General features: G+C 48.7%; 1 protein-coding gene across 1 annotated transcript in view; it reads left to right on the forward strand.

Annotated features, from left to right (window-relative positions):
• Col22a1 (collagen type XXII alpha 1 chain) overlaps positions 1 to 19229 on the forward strand; it is a 240251-nt gene that overhangs the window by 176382 nt on the left and 44640 nt on the right. Inside the window, exons 43-47 of the mRNA XM_026407769.2 lie at positions 872 to 925; positions 2160 to 2204; positions 6665 to 6712; positions 11879 to 11992; positions 15189 to 15242. Coding sequence (XP_026263554.2) covers positions 872 to 925; positions 2160 to 2204; positions 6665 to 6712; positions 11879 to 11992; positions 15189 to 15242 — 315 coding nt within the window. The remainder of the gene's footprint in view (positions 1 to 871; positions 926 to 2159; positions 2205 to 6664; positions 6713 to 11878; positions 11993 to 15188; positions 15243 to 19229) is intronic.

The following is a 19229-nucleotide window of genomic DNA, read 5'->3' on the forward strand; positions in this document are numbered from 1 at the left end:
CTGAGAGCCCCCAGGAAGCACCTGACCTCATAAGCAGCAACCATTGACCCTGTGGTCTTTCACACCTGGGATGATATTGCACCTTTGGTCATGTACACACATTTTAAATGTTGTTCATTCATATGATTTCTGTGATTAAGAAGGATAGGGATTTTTATTCCCATTTTTTATAGATGAAGACATTGAGGTTCAGGTTTATTAATTGATAGGCATGCCATTCTAGAGCAAGCTGTTGTAAAGTAGAGGTAAGGAATACGGGGCTCTAGGAGGGCTGAGTGTAAGGGGAGGCCTGTGGAGGCCCTGGAAGAAGAGGGTTAGCTCCTGAGCAGCAGGTAGTGTCTTGCTGGTAGGAAGAGCTGATTTCCATTTGCTGATATATTTAGGGAAAAGTATTATGGGAAATGAGATCCATAATAAAAGATATCTGTACAGTTTTCTGATGCTGTTCAGAAATTTTAAATGGAATGGGATGGCCTTTCTTGTTAGAAGTAGGGAATGTCATGTGGACAGAGCATTATGCTAGGAACAAAGACACTTGTTCAGCTAATTAAGATCCCCAGGGCTGGTTATTCACAGGATACACAGGGGAGAGCTGGGGTTCACACTCAGGCCTGGGTCACCCAAAGAGCTGTCCTTTCCACTTAGAGAAGGAGCATGCAAAGGGGGCCTGGGTCTTCAGGCTCAGAGTGTGGGTTTTCCTGAGAATCCTGTGTGTGGAACACTTCCATCTCCACATGAGCTGAGCAGGGTGCTTTTGGCACATGCATTTGAGATGCCAACAGGCTGTTTGTGTGATGAGAGTCGACTATTGCCAAGCCACGTGGGGCCTTATTTGCTTACACTTTGGGATGTTTTCTCTTCTTTTCATCAGGGATTGCGAGGCTTACCTGGATTTCCCGGCCCCCAGGGACCAGCTGGCCAGGATGTAAGTAAAGAGAAATGCCATGGGCTTAGTCAAGGCTTTTAGAGGCCCGTGGACGTCCATCTTCCACCCTTTCCCGGCCTCCTTTAACCATGTGGCCAGCTTGGTAGCTTAGTCAGGATTTCTAGAAATCCCAAGGTCTTTATTTATAGTCCTTTGCTCTTATGTTTGTGGCTTATAGTTTTGTGTGTCCAGTTGTCTTTCTCATGTTTGTGCTTCCAGGTCTCCCACAGAACTGTCTCCAATTTCTTGGCCAATTTCTTACAGAGCCGGCCAGACAGTTCTGCTTGGGTTGGGTACTACCTTCTTTGGACTTCTTCCTGACCCTCCCCTGGAATGGCCCTTTCCCTTTGAGGGGACCTCACAGGTGTGTCTGTGCACCTGAGGATGTGTCACTTCCTACTTTGTGACAGTAGCATCCTCTTACATTTGTTATCTGTCTTTTGCTCAGATAGATCTGGGCTCCAAGGGTCTGCTTGTCTGTAGATCCCTGATAACAGTGTGCCAGGCACAGAAGGTACTCGATCCATACTGGTTGACCTTGCGAGTGAATGACAACCCTGAGTTCTTAGGGGAGAGAGGCCCAGCATGAATAAGCAATAGCATTCACTGCTCAGGTGTGCTCAGGTGTGCTCAGGTGTGCTCAGGTGTGCTCAGGTGTGCTCAGGTGTGCACCCTTTCCTCTCTGTCCTTTGAGTTACAATCAGGAGCACTAAAGTCCTCTTCTCTTCCTTGGATTCTATTTCAAAAAATAAGGTTACTCTCTGATTCCTGACTCTAAATATTAGAATATACCTGCCCCCCCCCACATTGTGGGTTTTTTTAGCTGAAAATAGAAGGACTTTCTTTTCCAAAGCCAATCAGTCTCTCCCCCTGTGTTTGCAAAAGGATTTTCTGTGTGTGTGTCAGTGTGGAAGGGGACTCATGCACATGTGCTTGTGCATGCATCCTCTGTGTGTGCGAGTTTGTTTTACTTTCTTGTTTACAGTGAGGTTTCAGGAAGGGTAGCTGTCTGTCATAAGTGTTGGACACTGTCACTACTCTCTTGGGAAGCTCTGAATATTCAAACTGAACTTGAAAAGCATGCATTTTTATTGGTGCTCATCTTCAGAGTTAGGTGATCATTTTTTCCTACCATATTACCATGGCAGAGACTGAGGCTGGCAGAGGGGGTGGGTAGCATAGGTCAGGATTATGTGCTCATCACCGTTGACAGTTTCTCTCCTTTTTCTCCTAGGGTGCACCAGGGAATCCAGGAGAAAGAGGGCCTCCTGGAAAACCAGTATGTCACCTGAGCATTCCGGATGAGTGTTGACTGTCAGAGCTCCAGTGAGAAATAAAGTGCAGCCCAGAAGCCTCAAGAGACTTAACAAGGGGGCTTTTCCCCAGCTGTGGGCCAAGGGAACTGATAGGGGATGCTGTGACACCCAGAGATAAGTCACACTGGGGAGTGTCGCCAGTTGTGCTGATTTTCAGAGCCAAAGTGAGAGCTAAGAAGAGGGGATCTGAGCTGTAGCTGTGGGTTCAGAGTTGGTGCCTCCCATCAGGCCATTCTGAGCACAGGCCAGCAGGTCAGCCAGCCCTGGGATGCATTCCTAGGGGTCTAGCCTCCCAGGGCATGGAATAGGCCAGCACATAATACAAAGAGGGCCTGTGGCGAGGAGATTGACAAGACCATCATCTATTGCTAATTGCTAACTTGCCTATCTCCTACTCCTTGGCTGGGTTGCCATTTGGCCCTTTTCAGAGTGGCAGAAATGTTCTTCCTTGCCTCCCATGACAACAGTGGGAGCTATGGAAGCTCAAGCAGGTGTGGACCGCCTGAGGGCCGAGTCCTTGGCAGTCTGGCTGCAGAGCAGCCCAGAGTCCCACAGGTGTCCCTGGGCCCAGCACCCTCATCTTCTGAGGTGACTTCTGAGTGAGTCACCAGTGCCAGAAAACCCCAGAGTTTTAGCCAGATAGCCAGGCAGGAGGCCTGGCTCCCTGGAGGGAAGGAAACACAGGATGAGCAGTCAGGGGCCGGGTGGAAGGCAGCTGTGCAGATGTGAGAGCTCTGGGAGGGGCTCCTGAGGAAGGAAGAGAGGGTGGCCACTGAGCCTGGGGAATCGAAGGCCTCAGGAGTGAGCACACAGTCTGGTGTCAGAGCCAAGATGGATCCAAGAGGCTCCTAGTCTCTTCTGCAAGCCTGGCTGCTCTAGGTTTCAGACAGGCGCCTGAGTTGGTGGGCACCGCAGAGACTAGCACAGGGACCAGCTGGCTCTGAGGGTCCTGAAACTGAAGCCTTGTGAAGGGATGAGCATAAGGTGTTGTTTGAGGCTGGGGACAGCTTCGCCTCTTCTCTGTGGAGTCAGCTTTACGCCAGGTAAGCCTCATGGAAGCGAGTCCCGTGTGCAGGGGGAGGTCCTGAGGAAGTGGGTGAAGAGCCAGAGTCAGACCAGAGACCAGCAAGAGTTTAAGTGGTGTCTGCCACACGTAGACCTCGACACCTCCATGCCAAGAGGATTAAGTTGACAGAGTCAGGCTGACAATCTGGGAAATCATGAAGGTCTCTCAGCTGATCACCACAGAGCAGAGAGCTACCGAGAGAGGGATGGAGAGGGAGAGGCCGGCCCACAGAGTCAGGTATAGAGAGATGGAGAGACATGGGGAAAGATAGACAGAAATCAGGACAGAAAGAGGGAGAGGGAGAGGGAGAGGGAGAGGAGAGAGAGAGAGAGAGAGAGAGAGAGAGAGAGAGAGAGAGAGAGAGAGAGAGAGAGCAAGAGCAAGCACAGAAAGGCTTAGATGCAGAAAGAGAAAGAGGTCTTCTTTGGACCACCTTTAAATTCATGGAACCTGCTGCCTCCAAATGGCCCCAAGGGTGGTGAGTGACACTCACTCGGAGTTCTGGCCTCACTGATGAGAGCTGCAAATGTGTCAGGGTCCCCAAGACCACTCTCAGTTTCAGAGATTTTCTGGAACTGACAGAACTTAGGCAATGGTTATGTCCATGCATATATACCCCGCCTCATTAGGGTGTGAGGATGCGGATTAGAATCGGCAGAGAAAAAAGTGTATAGGAGAGTTTGCAGGAGAGACTAGACAGGGGCTTCCTGCGATGCTCTCTGTGTGCCGACTGTGCCTAAGCCTACCAGCTGCCGTGTGTGACATCTGCACAAGGTGCTGCACCAGAGCTCACCTTGGCCCTAGTGCCCAGTGTTTTTACTGGGAGTTGGTCGTGGAGACGTGGGGTGCTCACATGACTGACCCTAATTACTCAGCCTCCAGCCTCTCCAGAGGTCAGACTGATGGTGTGTGGCCAAGGTCCCTACCATCAACCACCTTGTTAGCATGGACTGCCTGCCTTGGCCAAGGCCCTGGGTAAACAAAGATGCTCTAACCAGGTAGCACAGCCTGAAGGCTTAGAGGTGATACCCAGGGACCAGCCAGGAGCCAGATCTTTGCTTGGAATGTCCAGGGTTCAGACACCCAGGCGTCTGTGTTAACTCTTCATAACACAGTTGCCCATCCTCAGTGGGTGGAGAAAAGTGACTCACGGATCTTCCATGGCAGCACCCACCTGGGGAGAAGCATAGAATCCTGGGCCAGGAGTCCTCATGCCTGTGGTTAGTGGTTATTGTTCTGCAAGCAGAGGCTGCGGTGGGGTTCTGGCCCCAGGGGTGGGTTAAGGAGGGCCTGTAAGGTGAAACCTGTCAGGATGAGGAGACGCAGGACATGATGGGGAAGAGCCCACGAGGGGAGCGTGTTCAGGTCATGTCTGGCCTTGGCCTGATCCCATGTGGAGTCTAGAGCATGGACAGGGCCTCGGAGCTGCCCTGCCTTCAGTCAGGCCTGCCCTGGGCCTCCCCAGGCCGGTCACTGGCTGTGTGACCTCCCTCACGTGTCCAGCCAGCACCCCCAGCACCAGGGGTGGCACACTAGGAGGAAGGAGGGTGCAGGTGGGCACAGACGGGTCTTCTAGAGCCAGACACTTCTTGCACGTCTTGTCTCAAGCCATTGGGCCTAGTAACAATCCACACTGACTCCTGGGAGGCAGAGAGGACAGGCTGTGGACCATTTCGTGTCCACCATCCTCAGGTCAGTGGTCCTTCACAGCCCTGTTCCTACGTGCCTTCTGGAGGCCTCTCTTGTGGGTTTTGGAGAAGTTAGTCAAAGAAAGACCTTAGTGAAGCCACCTCTAGGACCACTCTGTACACTGGAAACTCACCCATTTCTGAGGACTTGTGCCTTTTTCACTCCTCCTGTGACGGATGTCCAGCCACATTGTCTAAGAGGGCTCATTCTCATCATATAAAACTCTCAAATGTAGTATAAAAATACCCCAGGTAATACAATGCTGGCAACCTAAAGATGTCCCAGTGTGAACAACTTGAACCCCTCCTATTGTGACCTTCCCAGGTGAACATGTAAGGCTTCAAAATAAAACCTTACCCTTTTGAATTAAAGTTGTAATCTATTACATGGCCAAGCTTGGCCTTGCTCCAGAGGGCCTGTCTCCAGTGACTAAAGGGCATTGACCTTGTGTTTGGCGACTGCCTGCTCAGTGGGTGCTCATAGCAGTGCCATTAATTCCTTCAAGCACCTCCAAGTCAGAGTGACCCCAGTCCCCTTCTGGCAGCAGCCCAGAGAGTTGGTGGCTTTACTGAGCACATCAGCATAGAGAACACCATGAGCATGTTTGCAGCCACCCCACTCATCATCTCACGCACACCGAGGTTACCACCGTCAGATGAGTTGTGGGTCCCAGGATGGGAAGGAAAACCCGGGGTATCAGGAAAGGGGGAATAGCCAGAAATTGGCTCCAGCTGTCCCAAGCTGCCAGGCGACTTCCAATTCACACACCTGGATTCTAGCATATTCAGAAGGAATCACACACCATGAGTTCAGCTGTGTGTCCTCCTTCCCATGTTGCAGGGGACAGTAGGCAGCCTTGTCTCTTCTGGGCAGGTTCTCCAATCCTCCTTTCCCAGAATTTGAAGTTCTCAAAGTAGCATGCCCCTCTCCAATTCTTACCTAAGAGACTCCTCTTCCCTCCAACCTCTGCCTTTCCTTCCCGCTTTCCTCCCAGCCTTGCATGCCCTGCACCAAAATGTGCAAGGAACCTTCACGCTGTCTCCCGCTCCAGGCTGGCACAGTCATAAAAGGCCACAATCCAACTCTCAGGGCTTGAATGTGGATTCAGTCATCTGCAGCTTCTTACGCATCGTCAGAAGCTTTGTAATGACCCTTGAGTTCTGAAGTCTCCTTTTCAGAATTAAATATTTCCAGCCTGAAATAGTAAAGAAAGTTTAAGCTGCTGTTCACCTGTGAGAGCTGAAGACTTTGGTTTAAATTCACACTAACTGTTAGTTACGGAGAGCAGCTGCTGTTGCCTGTCTGGGAAATCCATAACACAAGAGTGCAGAGGGTACCTGTGCGACCAATCAGATTTTGATGCGGGTGAAGAGGAAGGAACACTGGGAGAGGAGAAAGGGCCAGTGGAAGGAGACTGGGGACCCGAAAGGCTGTCATTTAGACATGGTCAGGGTCAGCAGTCCCAGCTGGCTACCTTGGAAGGGTCATCTTTGGGTGGCCTTGGGCTGGGGACATTAAATGGGCCATTGTCTCCTATGCATGCACAGATGTGTTATGAGTTAACATCTTGAAAGCCATTCACTTTCTGGAGATGCATGAAATGTACTGTGTGTATGCACATATGTATGTATGTATGTATGTATGTATTTTTTTTTTTCATTTTGACAGGGCCTTTCTTCACTACTGTCTCCAGGGGACATAAATCTCTTGGTTAAGGTAAAAGCATAATAAATGTGCATGAATGTTGAAAATGGTGATGGGGGGTTTTAGTATCTCAGTAATTTTCTCTGAACACATAAATGATAGCATTAACAATAATAGCAGAGCATGTGTTGAGATTTCACTGTGTGCCCTCTGACGTGCCAACATCCATATTATCCAATATGGAAGCCACCACATGCATCTATTTAAGTTTAAACCTATTAAATACAATTAACACTCAGGTGCTTGGTCACACTAACCCCTTTCCAAGCACTTACTGTCCATCATGGCTGGAGGCTACATCATAGGGCAATACAGATATGGAGCAGAAGGTTCTCGACGGGACTAGCTAAGTGCTTGGTATACACCTCTTATTTCACACACTCTGTGACACAGGAGCTACTCAAGTTCTCTGTCATGTAAGAGACTTGAGATACCACAAGGGTCTGTTAATAAAATAGACCACTGGGGTAAAGGTTGGCTTTAAAGCCTACACGGGGCTGCCTTGTGCTCTGATCAGGGTCTGCTGCAGAGGCACACAGCTTGTTCATGGTCCTGCTGGTGCAAGGGCCAGAAGCACAGGTTCAGGGTGTAGGAAACAGCTGCCAGGCTTTTAGCTGGGATGGGTCCAGACTTGGTGTAGTCTCACCTGGTTTCTAGAACCACAATTGCTTTCCCTGTGAGATGCAAAGGCTTTGAGAAATCGAGCATAACTCAGCCAAAGTTAAGTATAATCCCAGCTGCAAAGAGCAGGACATGGCTAGAGTCCTCCATGAAGCATCCCAGGGTGCCCGGTGCCTGGCCAAGGCCTCAGGTGTCAACAGTGAGGAGCTGGAGATGTGTAAGTGGGCAGAGAGGAGAAGGGGAGATTCATGTTGCAGAAGGAGCAGCTGCTGGGGTGGTGTGCAGGAACCTTGGCTGTCTCTCCAAGCCCTCGTCTAACTCTGCGGAGGGGTGATCCTGGATTTGGGGAGGTGTGGCACTGGATTTCTTGCAAGTGATCCTTACCTCATTCCTTATATTCTAAGAAACACTGGAGGGAAACAAAAGAAAGCAAGAACCTCTTCATAAGTTTAGGACATTCAGTCTCCCTACACACTGAGATATCTTCATGGAAAATTATATACTTCATTAAAAAATGAGTGGTAGCACAATAATTATTTATTTTTATTGACAAGAGAGAGTTTTTTCCCCACTGTCAAAGACAAGAAATCAGTATCTATCAATTAAATCCCTTGCTTATTACAGGATTGTATTAACCTAGATCATTTCTCATAATTCAGTCACGCTGCATCTGCCCCTTCTCCCCTGCAGCGATATCAACCATATGATTTATGCCAATAATGACAGGAGTGAAGGCTGAGGATTAAGCACAACACCTCGGGCTAGACATCGAGACAGATACGGTGTCAGTCGACACTCCCCAAGTGCCGCGGGCTGCAGCTGTGTTCATCCAGGCTGCTGAGACCTCAGAAGGGAGGTGGGCACCTGGAGTCAGGGGGACCCCGAGACTCCCAGCTCCCCAGGGCTCTGGGCCTGGAAACCTGTGGCAGGAGCCTGCTGGGTGGGTGTGGCCAGGCCTGCAGAGCTCTTCTGCTTCCTCTGCTTGCAGCCAGCTGCTGCAGATGTAATACTGAGGGTCAAAGCCTGCGGTCTAGTCCAGGTGACCAGTGGCAGGTCCTCCCCTGCCGAGAAGACAACTTTTAGTACAGAATATGTACCTCTCCGAGAGTTTTATCACATCCCATATCTCATTCTGCTAGTTGGAAATCTGGCTGGGTAGAATATTTATCATCTAAGAGTCCCTGTTAAATGGACTTCCATGGTTGGATCTGTGCCCAGGGAGACCAACTTCAGGATGTCTCCTTTAGACATCCCTGGCATCAACATCATTCCATTCAGAACTCACAAACAGCTCTATGGTGTGTGCTGTTACTGACTGCCTTTTACAGATGAGGAGGCTGAGGCCCAGGTGGGTATGTTGCTAGCACAGGCCACAGAGCTGTAGAAGGAGAGCCAAGACTCCCACCCAGCACAACCAGCTCCACCTCCTTTGCACATAACCTGTCTGCTGTCGGATTTCATCTCTGCATGAACCAGGACTTCCTGACAGCTATCTGTTGAAATACAGTCAGCTACCAAGTTCCTGCCTGTTGTCTAGAGCTTTTGAGATGTGAACTCCACAACCCTTTGGTAGGAATATTGTAGTAATGATTCAGATGCCCAGGAAGAGTTGGATGAGATGCCCTGGAGAGGATCTCTGCTCCTGGAAGTGAAGCTTATTTTTTTCCACAGAACAGCCCCGTTCTCCAGGTGGTAGGCAGTTCCTGAGCACTTGTTTACTGGTCAGTCTGTACTGCACTGACCACAATGCTGACCATCAGGACACAGCTGGGTTTGCTTAAAATGCCTCCGACAAAAGGAAGGAGTAGAGATTAGAAGATGCCCAACATCGATAGACTAGATACAATGAGCTCTGAACCATGCTGGGCACTTGGCACACATTTTCTAATTTAAATTTTCAGAGTTTCCTGAAGAAGGAGAACGGTGCTCATTTACAGATGGGGAAATGCTCTCACAGATTGAGGGACCGCCCTGAGTTAACTTGTAAGCCGAGGTGTTTGGAGCTAGTATTGATGACCCAGGGTGTTTAATCTGTGAATGGGGCAAGATGGCATTTCTCAGGAGTAAAATAACTGAAACCAGAAGGGCACACGCAGCAGCTAAAATTCAGTGTGTTCCAGGCATGGTGTCAGATATTTTCCATTCGTTGTCTCACTTGTCATGGGACTTTGTGGTCCCCACATCACATATATAAGGAGACTGAGGCCCAGAGAGAAGCCAGGATGCCAGATGGACAGAGGTTTCCGAGGGGTCTGGACAAGCCCACCTGGTTGGAAACAGGACTCTCAGGGAGTTCAGAGAAAGTGTGAAATGCTCTCCGAAGAGGGCATGTGTGTTCAGGAGTGATGGGGGCGGGGTCCCAGGAGCCAGAGAGGGCATCACTAGGGCTGTGGGTGGCACCCAGTCTCACCCTGTGCTCACTGAACAGACTGGGACAGTGGCCGATTACAGGTTCCTCACCAGTACACAGGGGCTGCCGGTAGGTCTGGTCTTCAGGGGATTATTTCACATAGTGTACAGCTAAGGCAGACCCAGTCTGCCTTAAATTACAAGAAAGAAAGAAGATTTTGTATTGCTCATATATAACTTCCTGATACTATTTATCCGTGTTGCTGCAAAGAAATATTCTCCATCTCCACCACACACTCCAAGTCTAACCTAACCTCAGTGGCCAAAATTCTTACTGTCACCAGGCTAGTTTTATTCCTTTTGTCTATCCAACCACCCATCCATTTACCCATTCATTATCCACCCACCCACCCACCCATCTATCCATCCATCTACCCACCCACCCATCCATCCATCTGCCCATTCACCGACCCATCCATCCATCCACCCATCTACCCACCCACCTGCCAGTTGTCACAGGGTTTCATAGCTCTATCTCATTTTCAAGTTCTATAGGAGAACATCTAGGAATAGGTGAGTTCCTCCCTGCTCTGCTACTTTTCTAAAAATCAAGAGCAACCCCAGTCTTTTTCATCTTATTTACCTTGCTTCACATCCCCAATAATTAGCATTCCTCACTTTCCAAAAAATCCAATCAGTCTCTCAGAGCACCCACTGAAGGAAGATGGCACAAGACTCCAAAAGTTCAGGTAGTTCATTGGTCAATCCATCGGTGGTGGCTGGGCTGCCCGAGTCATTCGTTCATTGAACTCATGTACAGTGGAACACTATTTGTTATGATCTGGACAAACAAAGAGAAGATGACTCTTCTCTGTGCTCTGAGCACTCACATTGTCTATTTTGCTTGGTGGGGAAAGGACGGAGTTCTAAACAGACCACTTGGACATTGAGGCAAGTGCTTCAACTCTGGGACCTTCTGATGATGAGCTGCCCCTGTCCTGAGGCCACCAGGAGGGCTTCTTGGAGTAGGAGCCATCTAAAGAATCTTCAAAGACTAAATGAAAGTGAAACAAGTAGAAGGAGGGTGGGCCGGAATTGCTTCTGTGCTTGAAAACCTTGAGGAATGCCGTTACCGGAGACGGCGCCTCACCGAGTGTGAACACTTGTACTTCCATACGCCTTTGCAGGTCCTGTCTGTGGTGCATTCAGCAGGCCTTAGTGCATCCACTTTGTGTTGGTTGACCCCAACTAGCCATAAGTTCTTCAAGACACATGCTTACAGTGGTCCCAAGGCTCAGCACTGTGCCTAACAGAGCAGAGCCTTTTCAACTATTTTTTCAAAGAGGGAGTGACCAAGTGAATAATGAATGAATAATCACAGCTACATGCACTGGGAATTCTCTCTTGACACCATCCTCATGACTTACTTGTGTTATCTCATTTAACTCATTGCAAGGAGGGGAGGAAGAGGGGAGGGTTAAAGAGGAGGGACTGGGGGAGGTGACTGTGCCCAGGAGTAGGTGAGGGTAAGGCCAGTGAGGGGGAATGCTGTGCTCCAAAGTGGAAGATCCACCAGTGACACAGACAAATCAGAAGGCCTACTCCCTGGGCTGACAGAACTTTAGATTTCCTCCAGGGACAGAACTTACCTGCCTGGAAGAAGTCAAAGGAGCCCAACTCCAGAGAACAGTCACTGAATGCCCCCCTGGGGCAAAACATAATGCTAAGCCAAGCCGGGTCAGAGCTCAGCTGAGTGTCCCAGCAGGAAAGTCCCGAGGGTGGGCGCCTGCTGCTCCTTTTTCTCCTCCTTTCTTCAGAAACCACATTCATTTGGCAGACAGGACAAAGACCCCAGCTCCCAGCCTGTCTGACTCTAACCCAGGAACAGAGCCCATTTTTGTCAATACTAAATGCTTGTCTTAGATCTTCACTGCTATTTGTTTATTTTTGTGCACAGGTCCATGCGTTTTGACATCGTTTTCTCAGCCGTGCACCCAGCAGTACGGCTGGCTTAAAGTAGGGCAGCAATGCAGACATTCAGTACTGAGATGCAAAGCTTTGACGCAAAAGTGTCTGGATAATGTCTTGTTCCACCATTTTCTTTCCCATCTTTGCTGGCATCTAAAAACAAAGTCTCCATCCAGTTGTAGGAACCAGGGCCACTTTGCAAGTAACTCTCACTCATTTCTTCTCTCTTTCCTCTCTCAGGATGTGTGCAATGATTGTCCTCCTGGCCCCCCAGGCCTCCCTGGTATGCCAGGATTTAAAGGGGACAAAGGTCTTCCAGGAAAGCCAGGGAGAGAAGGCCCAGAAGGGAAAAAGGTAAGGAGAAAGGGGGACTTTGGACTTTGTCATTGCAGGTGGAAACCTTCTGGTGCTCCTGCCTTCTGAAGGACTTAGGCTGTGAGGGGCGAGAGGGAATGGGGGGCCCTGGGCTGAGAGGACAGAGTCACAGAAATGGTGGGAGGGCATCTGCAAGTCTTTGCCAGTTTAAGGAAATGTTGGCCACGACATTCCAGGGCATGCGGATGTCTAGTCATTCACATCCATCATTCAGATGGTCCATTCTGGAGCACAGCAGGCACCCAGTGGACCTCACTGGCCCCACTGAGCCTACCTCCTGCACCCAGGGGAGAATTGCCCTCTCCAGGCCCTTCTCTCTAATCCTCCCTCTCTTCCTCCCCTCCTCTCTCCTTGCAATAAGTGTTAAGTGAGATAATACAAATGAGTCGTGAGAATGGTGTCAGGAGACAGAATGCCCAGGGCATTTAGCTGTTACCCATCCATTCTTCACTCCATCACTCCCTCTTTGGAAAAGAAGACTAGCCTTTCCCCCTTTTCTTCACCATTCAACAACCATCAGCTGCCCACTAGGTACCACACCAAGGCAGGCCTCCAGATTCCTAACGCCAGCCTTCCTTCCACCCACCCACCCATGCTTCTATCCATCTCTTTGTCATCACCTGTTTGTGACCCCTATTAAGTGTGTCCTATGAGTCAGTGAATGTGCAGACACTGGGGAGGACTCAGAAGAGAAAAGCTGTTCTTGTGAACCTCATGGTCTGTTGCATGCAGAATGAGGGGTAGGTAGTTCTGTGGGTGTATGGAAAATGAAATCTTGCAATTTAGAAAAACAGTCCACAAAGGTAGAAGAGAAAGAAAAAATATTAATAATGAGTAAGCAGTAAATCAGAGGTGAGAGCACCACAGGTATCATTCAGAGATTGTACAGTCAGAGCCTGACTCTTTACTTAGCCAAGCTGATACACTGTGGAGTGCACATCCGTTCTCAAGATAAGCAGAGACTAGTCCTCAAGAGGTTGCAGCAACACCATTTGCCACCAATCTTCACCTAGTAACAGATGGCCATCTGTGTCACTAGTTGGCCAGAGGAAAGGTAAACACCTCCCCTCTCTGTAACAGGAGGTAGTTCTGCAACTTAGGGAGAGCTCTTACCACTGCAGGAATTGGGAGATGGAGCCATTATCTTCTTGTTGACTTTATTCCAAAGAGATGGATCCTGGGTCTTTGAGAAGCACATTCCTAGATTATAAAGCTAGGAAATGCCTTCTACAGCTTTTACAAGGATCCGTGTACATTCTAAAGAGAGAAAGAACTCACAATGACAGCTTTCTAAAGTGAATGCTCCAAGATAAGAGGTTGGGGAGGGTCTCTGCCGTGTTTTCTTTTTAAAAGTAGTTGGGTTCATCCCAACAAATTCAGACATGCCTGGGATCCACTTCAGTCCATCACACCCCTTTTCCTTCCATCCTCCTTCCCTCTCCTATTCTCCTTCCTCTCCTCTACTAGATTCCTTTCACTCATCTATTAATCTATATTTGACTGATTCTTTCTACCTATACATAAAGGTGAGGTTCTCCGTGGTGTATTTATATATGCACATAACATGATTTTTAAGAATGTATTCTGCATTGCCTCCCTTTACCTGACCCTCCATTCTGCCTCTTGGTCTCCTTCTTCCAGGAGAGGTAAGTCTCTGTATGTAATTTGCATTTGCCCTTACATGGCTAGATGCAAATGCAAATGTGAATTTCCCCTTTGTTCTTCTCTGGGCCTTGAGCGGTATCCCTCTCTGCTGCATACACCTGAACATGCCAATGCTTCCACATGTGTGCATTAGGATCCCAGAAACTGGTCCCTAGCCCTGGAACCCTGCAGGGAGACTAAATTCTAAATTCAGGAATTCTAAAACAGATTCCACTAAGAATACTTGAATAAATTCTCCTGATGGTTAAGTCATCAAAAATACTGTTTTGATTTGCAGCATTTGTATCATGTGGGACAGTAAATGGACATGTTTGTCCATTTTTCCCTCTGTGTTATGGTCTTTCCCCAGGCTTGCCTTTAAATAAATCAAAAGACCATGATTGGGTTGATTAAGATGTGTAGAGTTTGGGGATGATGCCAGGAGTCTTCACCCCAGGAATTCATCCTCAGTGGCTCTCAGGGCAGCATCTCCAAATCACTTAAGGAAATCTTCAGAGAAACCCGGCCCCGAACTCTCCTCCACAAGTCCCTTGCATTCTCAGGGCAAGACAAGCATCACATGTTGATGAACAGGCAATTCAGAAGGGCACACCGCTCCATGCCCACTCCTGGCAAAGCCTGGAAGGTGGCCGGAAAACCCCATCCTCCCACCTAAGCATCCCCCTTCAGAGCCAGGCAGCTGACATCCCTGGCATTACAGAGAAGGAAGACAATCAAAACACATACTGTGTGTGTAGCTATGCATGTACAAATACATTAAAGTGCACACACTCACACACACACACACACACACAAGCAAGATGCTACACAACCCAGAAGCTCTTATTCCAATAGCCTCCTCCTCCTCTTACTATATTGGCTATCCCTCACGTCCTTCCAAATTTACCCGACAACAGACACCTACTTCCTCACAATGTCTGAAGGGCAGGAATCCAGGAGTGGCCACTCCCATTGTTCTGGCTCAGGGTCTTCCTGGGTAGCCCTCGAGCTGAGGTCATCTCAGGTTCCATGTGGCAAAGACCTTTCCAGGCCAGTTGCTCTGTGGCTGTAGCTGAGTCTCAGTTTCTTACTGACTGTTGAAGGAGCTCCCCTCCCTTCCTACAGGAGCCTCCCAGCAGAGCTCCCTGGTGAGAGCCAGGCGTCTTTATGCTGTAATCCCTGAAATGACACATCATCATCGTCCCTGCTGTATTCTGCTGGCCACAGCCAAATCCTGGTACAAATGGGGCACTCCAAGGTGTTAACATGGGATGCAGGAGGCACTGGGCTCCCGTGGTTCCTGGCTGCCATACCCACGAGCCACAGTGGTGGTATGCACACAATGGCATAGCCACACTTGGTGCCACCACTTGCCAAACCCTTTGCCTAGAGATTCTGGAGTCAGGGTTGGATGCAGGGGCAACCCGTGGATCAGTGATCAGGTCTGCAAGGTCCGTGGCTTCGTGATGACTTGACATGGGCCCTAGACACTCATTCTTATTTTTTTTCTTCCCCTTGGTTCCTGCTACAGGGAGATGCTGGGCCCCAAGGCCTGCCTGGGCCCCCAGGAGTAGCTGGACCACAGGTCAGTGAGACTTCATATATATCTCTATGTGTCCATTCTGCTCATCTTGCAGGTTCATCTAAGTTTGAGGAAGAGTGATGGCAGCTGTAGAGGAAATGTGGTCTTAAAATCAGAAACCCATGTTCCAGGCCTGATCATGTCACTGACAATTGTAGTGACCTGGGGCAGCTCAGTTTAACCATGGAGCCCCAGTTGCTCACTTAAGACTCCCTAAGGGCTGCTCAGGATGAAATGCCTGAAGGGATTGCCATGTGTGATGCCTACTGGTTAAGGCACCAGCTTTGGGATCAGACACACCCTTCACTGCCCACTACTGCTAAGGATGCAAGCAGCTTCCAGATGTGTTAGAGCTGATCATAGGACACATACACAACTTGGAACTCTAAAAAATATTAGGAAAGTGTATTACAAATGCAAGTGAGAGTTATGGTCCTTGTGTGAATGAGGAGGCACTCATTTAAAGCCAGCACGAGCTCTGGATTCAGAGCCAGGAGGCCTCCTGGGAGGAGTGGGTCTGGTCTCAGCCACAGAAGAGGCAGGGATGCCCTCTTAGGCTGAGAATGTCTTGGCTGCTGTTGGTGATGGTGGTTGGCTCTGAGAAGAGACAGCAGGGGTGTTGTTGGCATGGGGGCAGGAGAAGGCAGGGACATGTCCCACTCCAGTTCCCCCTCCTCATCAGTAGCACTCCCCTGGGGATTCTCCCTGGTGCCTAGTCACCTTGGTGCTACTCCAAACCATGCCCCAGTGCTCAGGGACAGCTGTGCCCTGTGCCTTTTCCCGTGGCTGGACGTAGCATGGCTCATCTGGTTGGGAGGCAGATTGTACTTGTCACTAAAAGAAGAGGTCAAGATGTAGGAGCTGGAATCCCATCTCTGCCACACTGCACAGGAATATTTCTCAACTTCTTCCCACTTCCTTCTTCAACTGGGAGTAGCCAAGAGCAGCGACCTAGAGGCCTGGGCACAGCTGGAGGCAGGATGCTCCTGCGCACACCTGGAGTCTTGCAGATGCTCAGTCAGTGTTATTTGTTATTGCTTCTTCAGCTCCTGGGGTCACACCTTTGACGGGGCCAGAGTGTGAGTAAAATCTTGGACATACAATGTAAGGGGAAGCCAAAAACCTGTCACCAATGCAAATAATACTTTAAGGCAACATTTTTAAATTTAAAATTAATGTAATAGTTTGATTAGGATTAACATAAAAACATTTAGAATAAAGACAGGATCCCACATTCCACTGAACATCTTTTCCTAATACAACAGACCATTAAGATCCCTTTGTTTAATATCAGTTTAATATCTTGTCCATTTTGGATTCTTCTGCATTGATTTTGACTTTTCACAATATTGCATTGGAATATTATTCATCCTGGATACTGAGATTTTTGGTAGCAAAGGTTGCTGCTTTTCTTGCGTTATTCTAAAAGTCCAGCCCTGGGAAACAATGCTGAAGAAATAACTGTTACTGTTACAAAGAAAACAAACCACCACCACCAACAACAAAAATGTGATGTGGCCACAGCCAGACCCATGGTGAATCAGGATGGGAGATATATCCAGGTCTCCTAGGCCCTAGTTGGCAGGTTAAGATGTGCAACATTTGTGATCCATAGACTTTGTGAGGATTTAGAGGATTTTGACAGCCAAGACCTATGCTTTAAAAACCACAGATATCAGGTCTCAGTGTAGGTGGAACAAGAGATTTTGCCCAGGGCAGTGCCTGCTTGGGAGTCACCAAGGAAGGGCAGCAACATCCAATGTCTGCCACTCTCTCTGTATTACCCTTCCCTTCTGGGGTCACTGCTAGAGGCTCAGCTCCCGCCTGGAGAATTCTGTGAGCCTGTAATTCTAGTTGATCCTTAAGTGCCTTTGCTGTCAGCTTCCTGGCTGCTGGGCTTGGCCTTTGTGAAGAGATGACCCTTATTCAGAGAAACAAAAGCAAATCAATAACACAGATGAAGAGTTTTCTCCAGAAAATATGGAGTGTTTTCTCCATCAGCCCAGGCCTACATGAAGGGCTGATGATTTGGGATAATGGCTTTTTGTGTATTTCCTTACAATTTGCCTAAAAGAAGGGTTTATTCTTTTAAATATTCTGAGAAATTGAAGAAAACTCCCATCTAGGAAAACAAAACTTAGTGCTGTATCTGAAAGACAGGGCTCTTGCTTCTCTACTCAGAATTGATGGTGACCTTGAGCTGCCCTTGGGGCTCAGAGTCCACCCTCCACAATGAGCTCTCCAAAGCTGCTGCGTGCAGCCCACAGAGGGTCCTAACTCACTGCTTTACAGCATGGCTGCCTGCATGATCAGCAGTCCTGGGAGGCAGAGATGTCATTTGACTTACAGATAAGTAAAGCAAGGTTTAGCAAGAGTACATGTCAGGTGTCAGACTACAACCTGTAGGTAACACAACAGAGGTCTACCCTGCTGGTTTAGCTTCAGGACCCCACTAGTTAGCATTCCATTATACCTCTGTCAGTATCAGCACCAAGGACAGCTCCTAGCATAGGACAATGTCTATGTGACTCTGATGATGTCCCTCCCTGTAAATAGCTTCTTCCCCTTATCACTATTTATTATTGGGCAAATGATTCTCTGAGGGATTAATGGCTCCTCTGCATGCTCACGGGTTTGTGTCTTGGTTTCAAACACCTGCCAATTTCTGTGTTCTTCATTCAAACCATGCCACAGATCTCTGCTGCACTCATGAAGACAAAGATGACTTTGTAAACTCTGTTACTGTACCCCAGTTACTGTATTAGTGACAGAGTTTTTATGACCACTCTTAGCATCCTTCTGTAACTGAAGGCCTTGTGTGTGTTTTCAAGAGGGCTTGGTTCATTTGTTTGTAGATATTACTAGGTACCTGGGAAGCAGCTTATCAGAGCTTTCCCTTGCAGGTTTGCAGCTGCCCTCTCTATGGGTTGGGGCTGGGAAAATCAATGTCGTGGTTAGTTACAGAGCTGCATTCTAGGGATTTAAAACTGCACCAAACACTGCCTTTAAGGCACAGGGTCTGGAAATGGTGGCTGCTGTAATTACAGTCCATGGGAGAAGGAAGAAGGAATGGGGTGGTATTCACAGGGAGGAACCTAAAAGCAAGTTCTTCTGTGATGTAAAGGCCTCTCACATCGGAGCTGATGATTATTCTATCCACCATGGGAAGCATTTCATTTTCTCTCATTGCACCTTCACTCGCCAGGTAATGGGGTCTGAAGGGAGTCTGTGGAGGACCTGGAAACACTCTGAGGAGCAGAAATCCTCTCATGGAGGTTCTGGATGTTTCTGGGATGCAGAGATAACGGCTGCTGTTGACACTGCCAGAAAGGGCCACAGGGTCCCATCCTGTGCACAAGCATGTGCCTCATGCTCTCTCCAGGGGCAGGCATCTCCCCCCACCCATCGCTGACTCCATCCTGAAAGACTGTCACCATCATCCCCTTAAACAGTTCCCTCCCAGTCAGGAGGTATGGAGAAAGGTCAAATTTGCACTTTACCTTCTGGGGTCTGATGGAGAAGAAGACCAACAGGCTGATGAGCGACTCTCACAAAAGTCACACTGAGGGTGGAGGTCCTCAGAGTCTTGGGCCAGGCCTGGACTTGGAAGCCAGTAGCTCTCTGGCCTGCTTTGCCATTTGTTAGTTTGTTGTAGCTAATGACTAATTATAGGACTTGGGCATATGTTTGACTTCTCTGAACTTTAGGTCCCTCGTCTATAAAAGAATGTGTATCCTAACACACAAAGAAAATAAGAGGACTAAATGAGAGAGATTTAGAAAGCACAGCTTGTGGGAGTGTTTAATACAGGCCACTCCGAGGGGGACTCAGAACTCTTGCTCCAGTTGAGCCAATATCAACCACAACAGGGTTGGGGGAAGAGGGAATGACTTTGAGGAAACTGACCTGTGGGACAAGTGCTAGCCTCTAAAAGCCACCAGGAGGAGGTGGGGCTTTAGTTGTGTGCAAGGGTTAGGCAGGGATTTGTCA

Source organism: Urocitellus parryii, chromosome 7 (genome assembly GCF_045843805.1).
Source record: "Urocitellus parryii isolate mUroPar1 chromosome 7, mUroPar1.hap1, whole genome shotgun sequence".
NCBI classification, from domain to species: domain Eukaryota; kingdom Metazoa; phylum Chordata; class Mammalia; order Rodentia; family Sciuridae; genus Urocitellus; species Urocitellus parryii.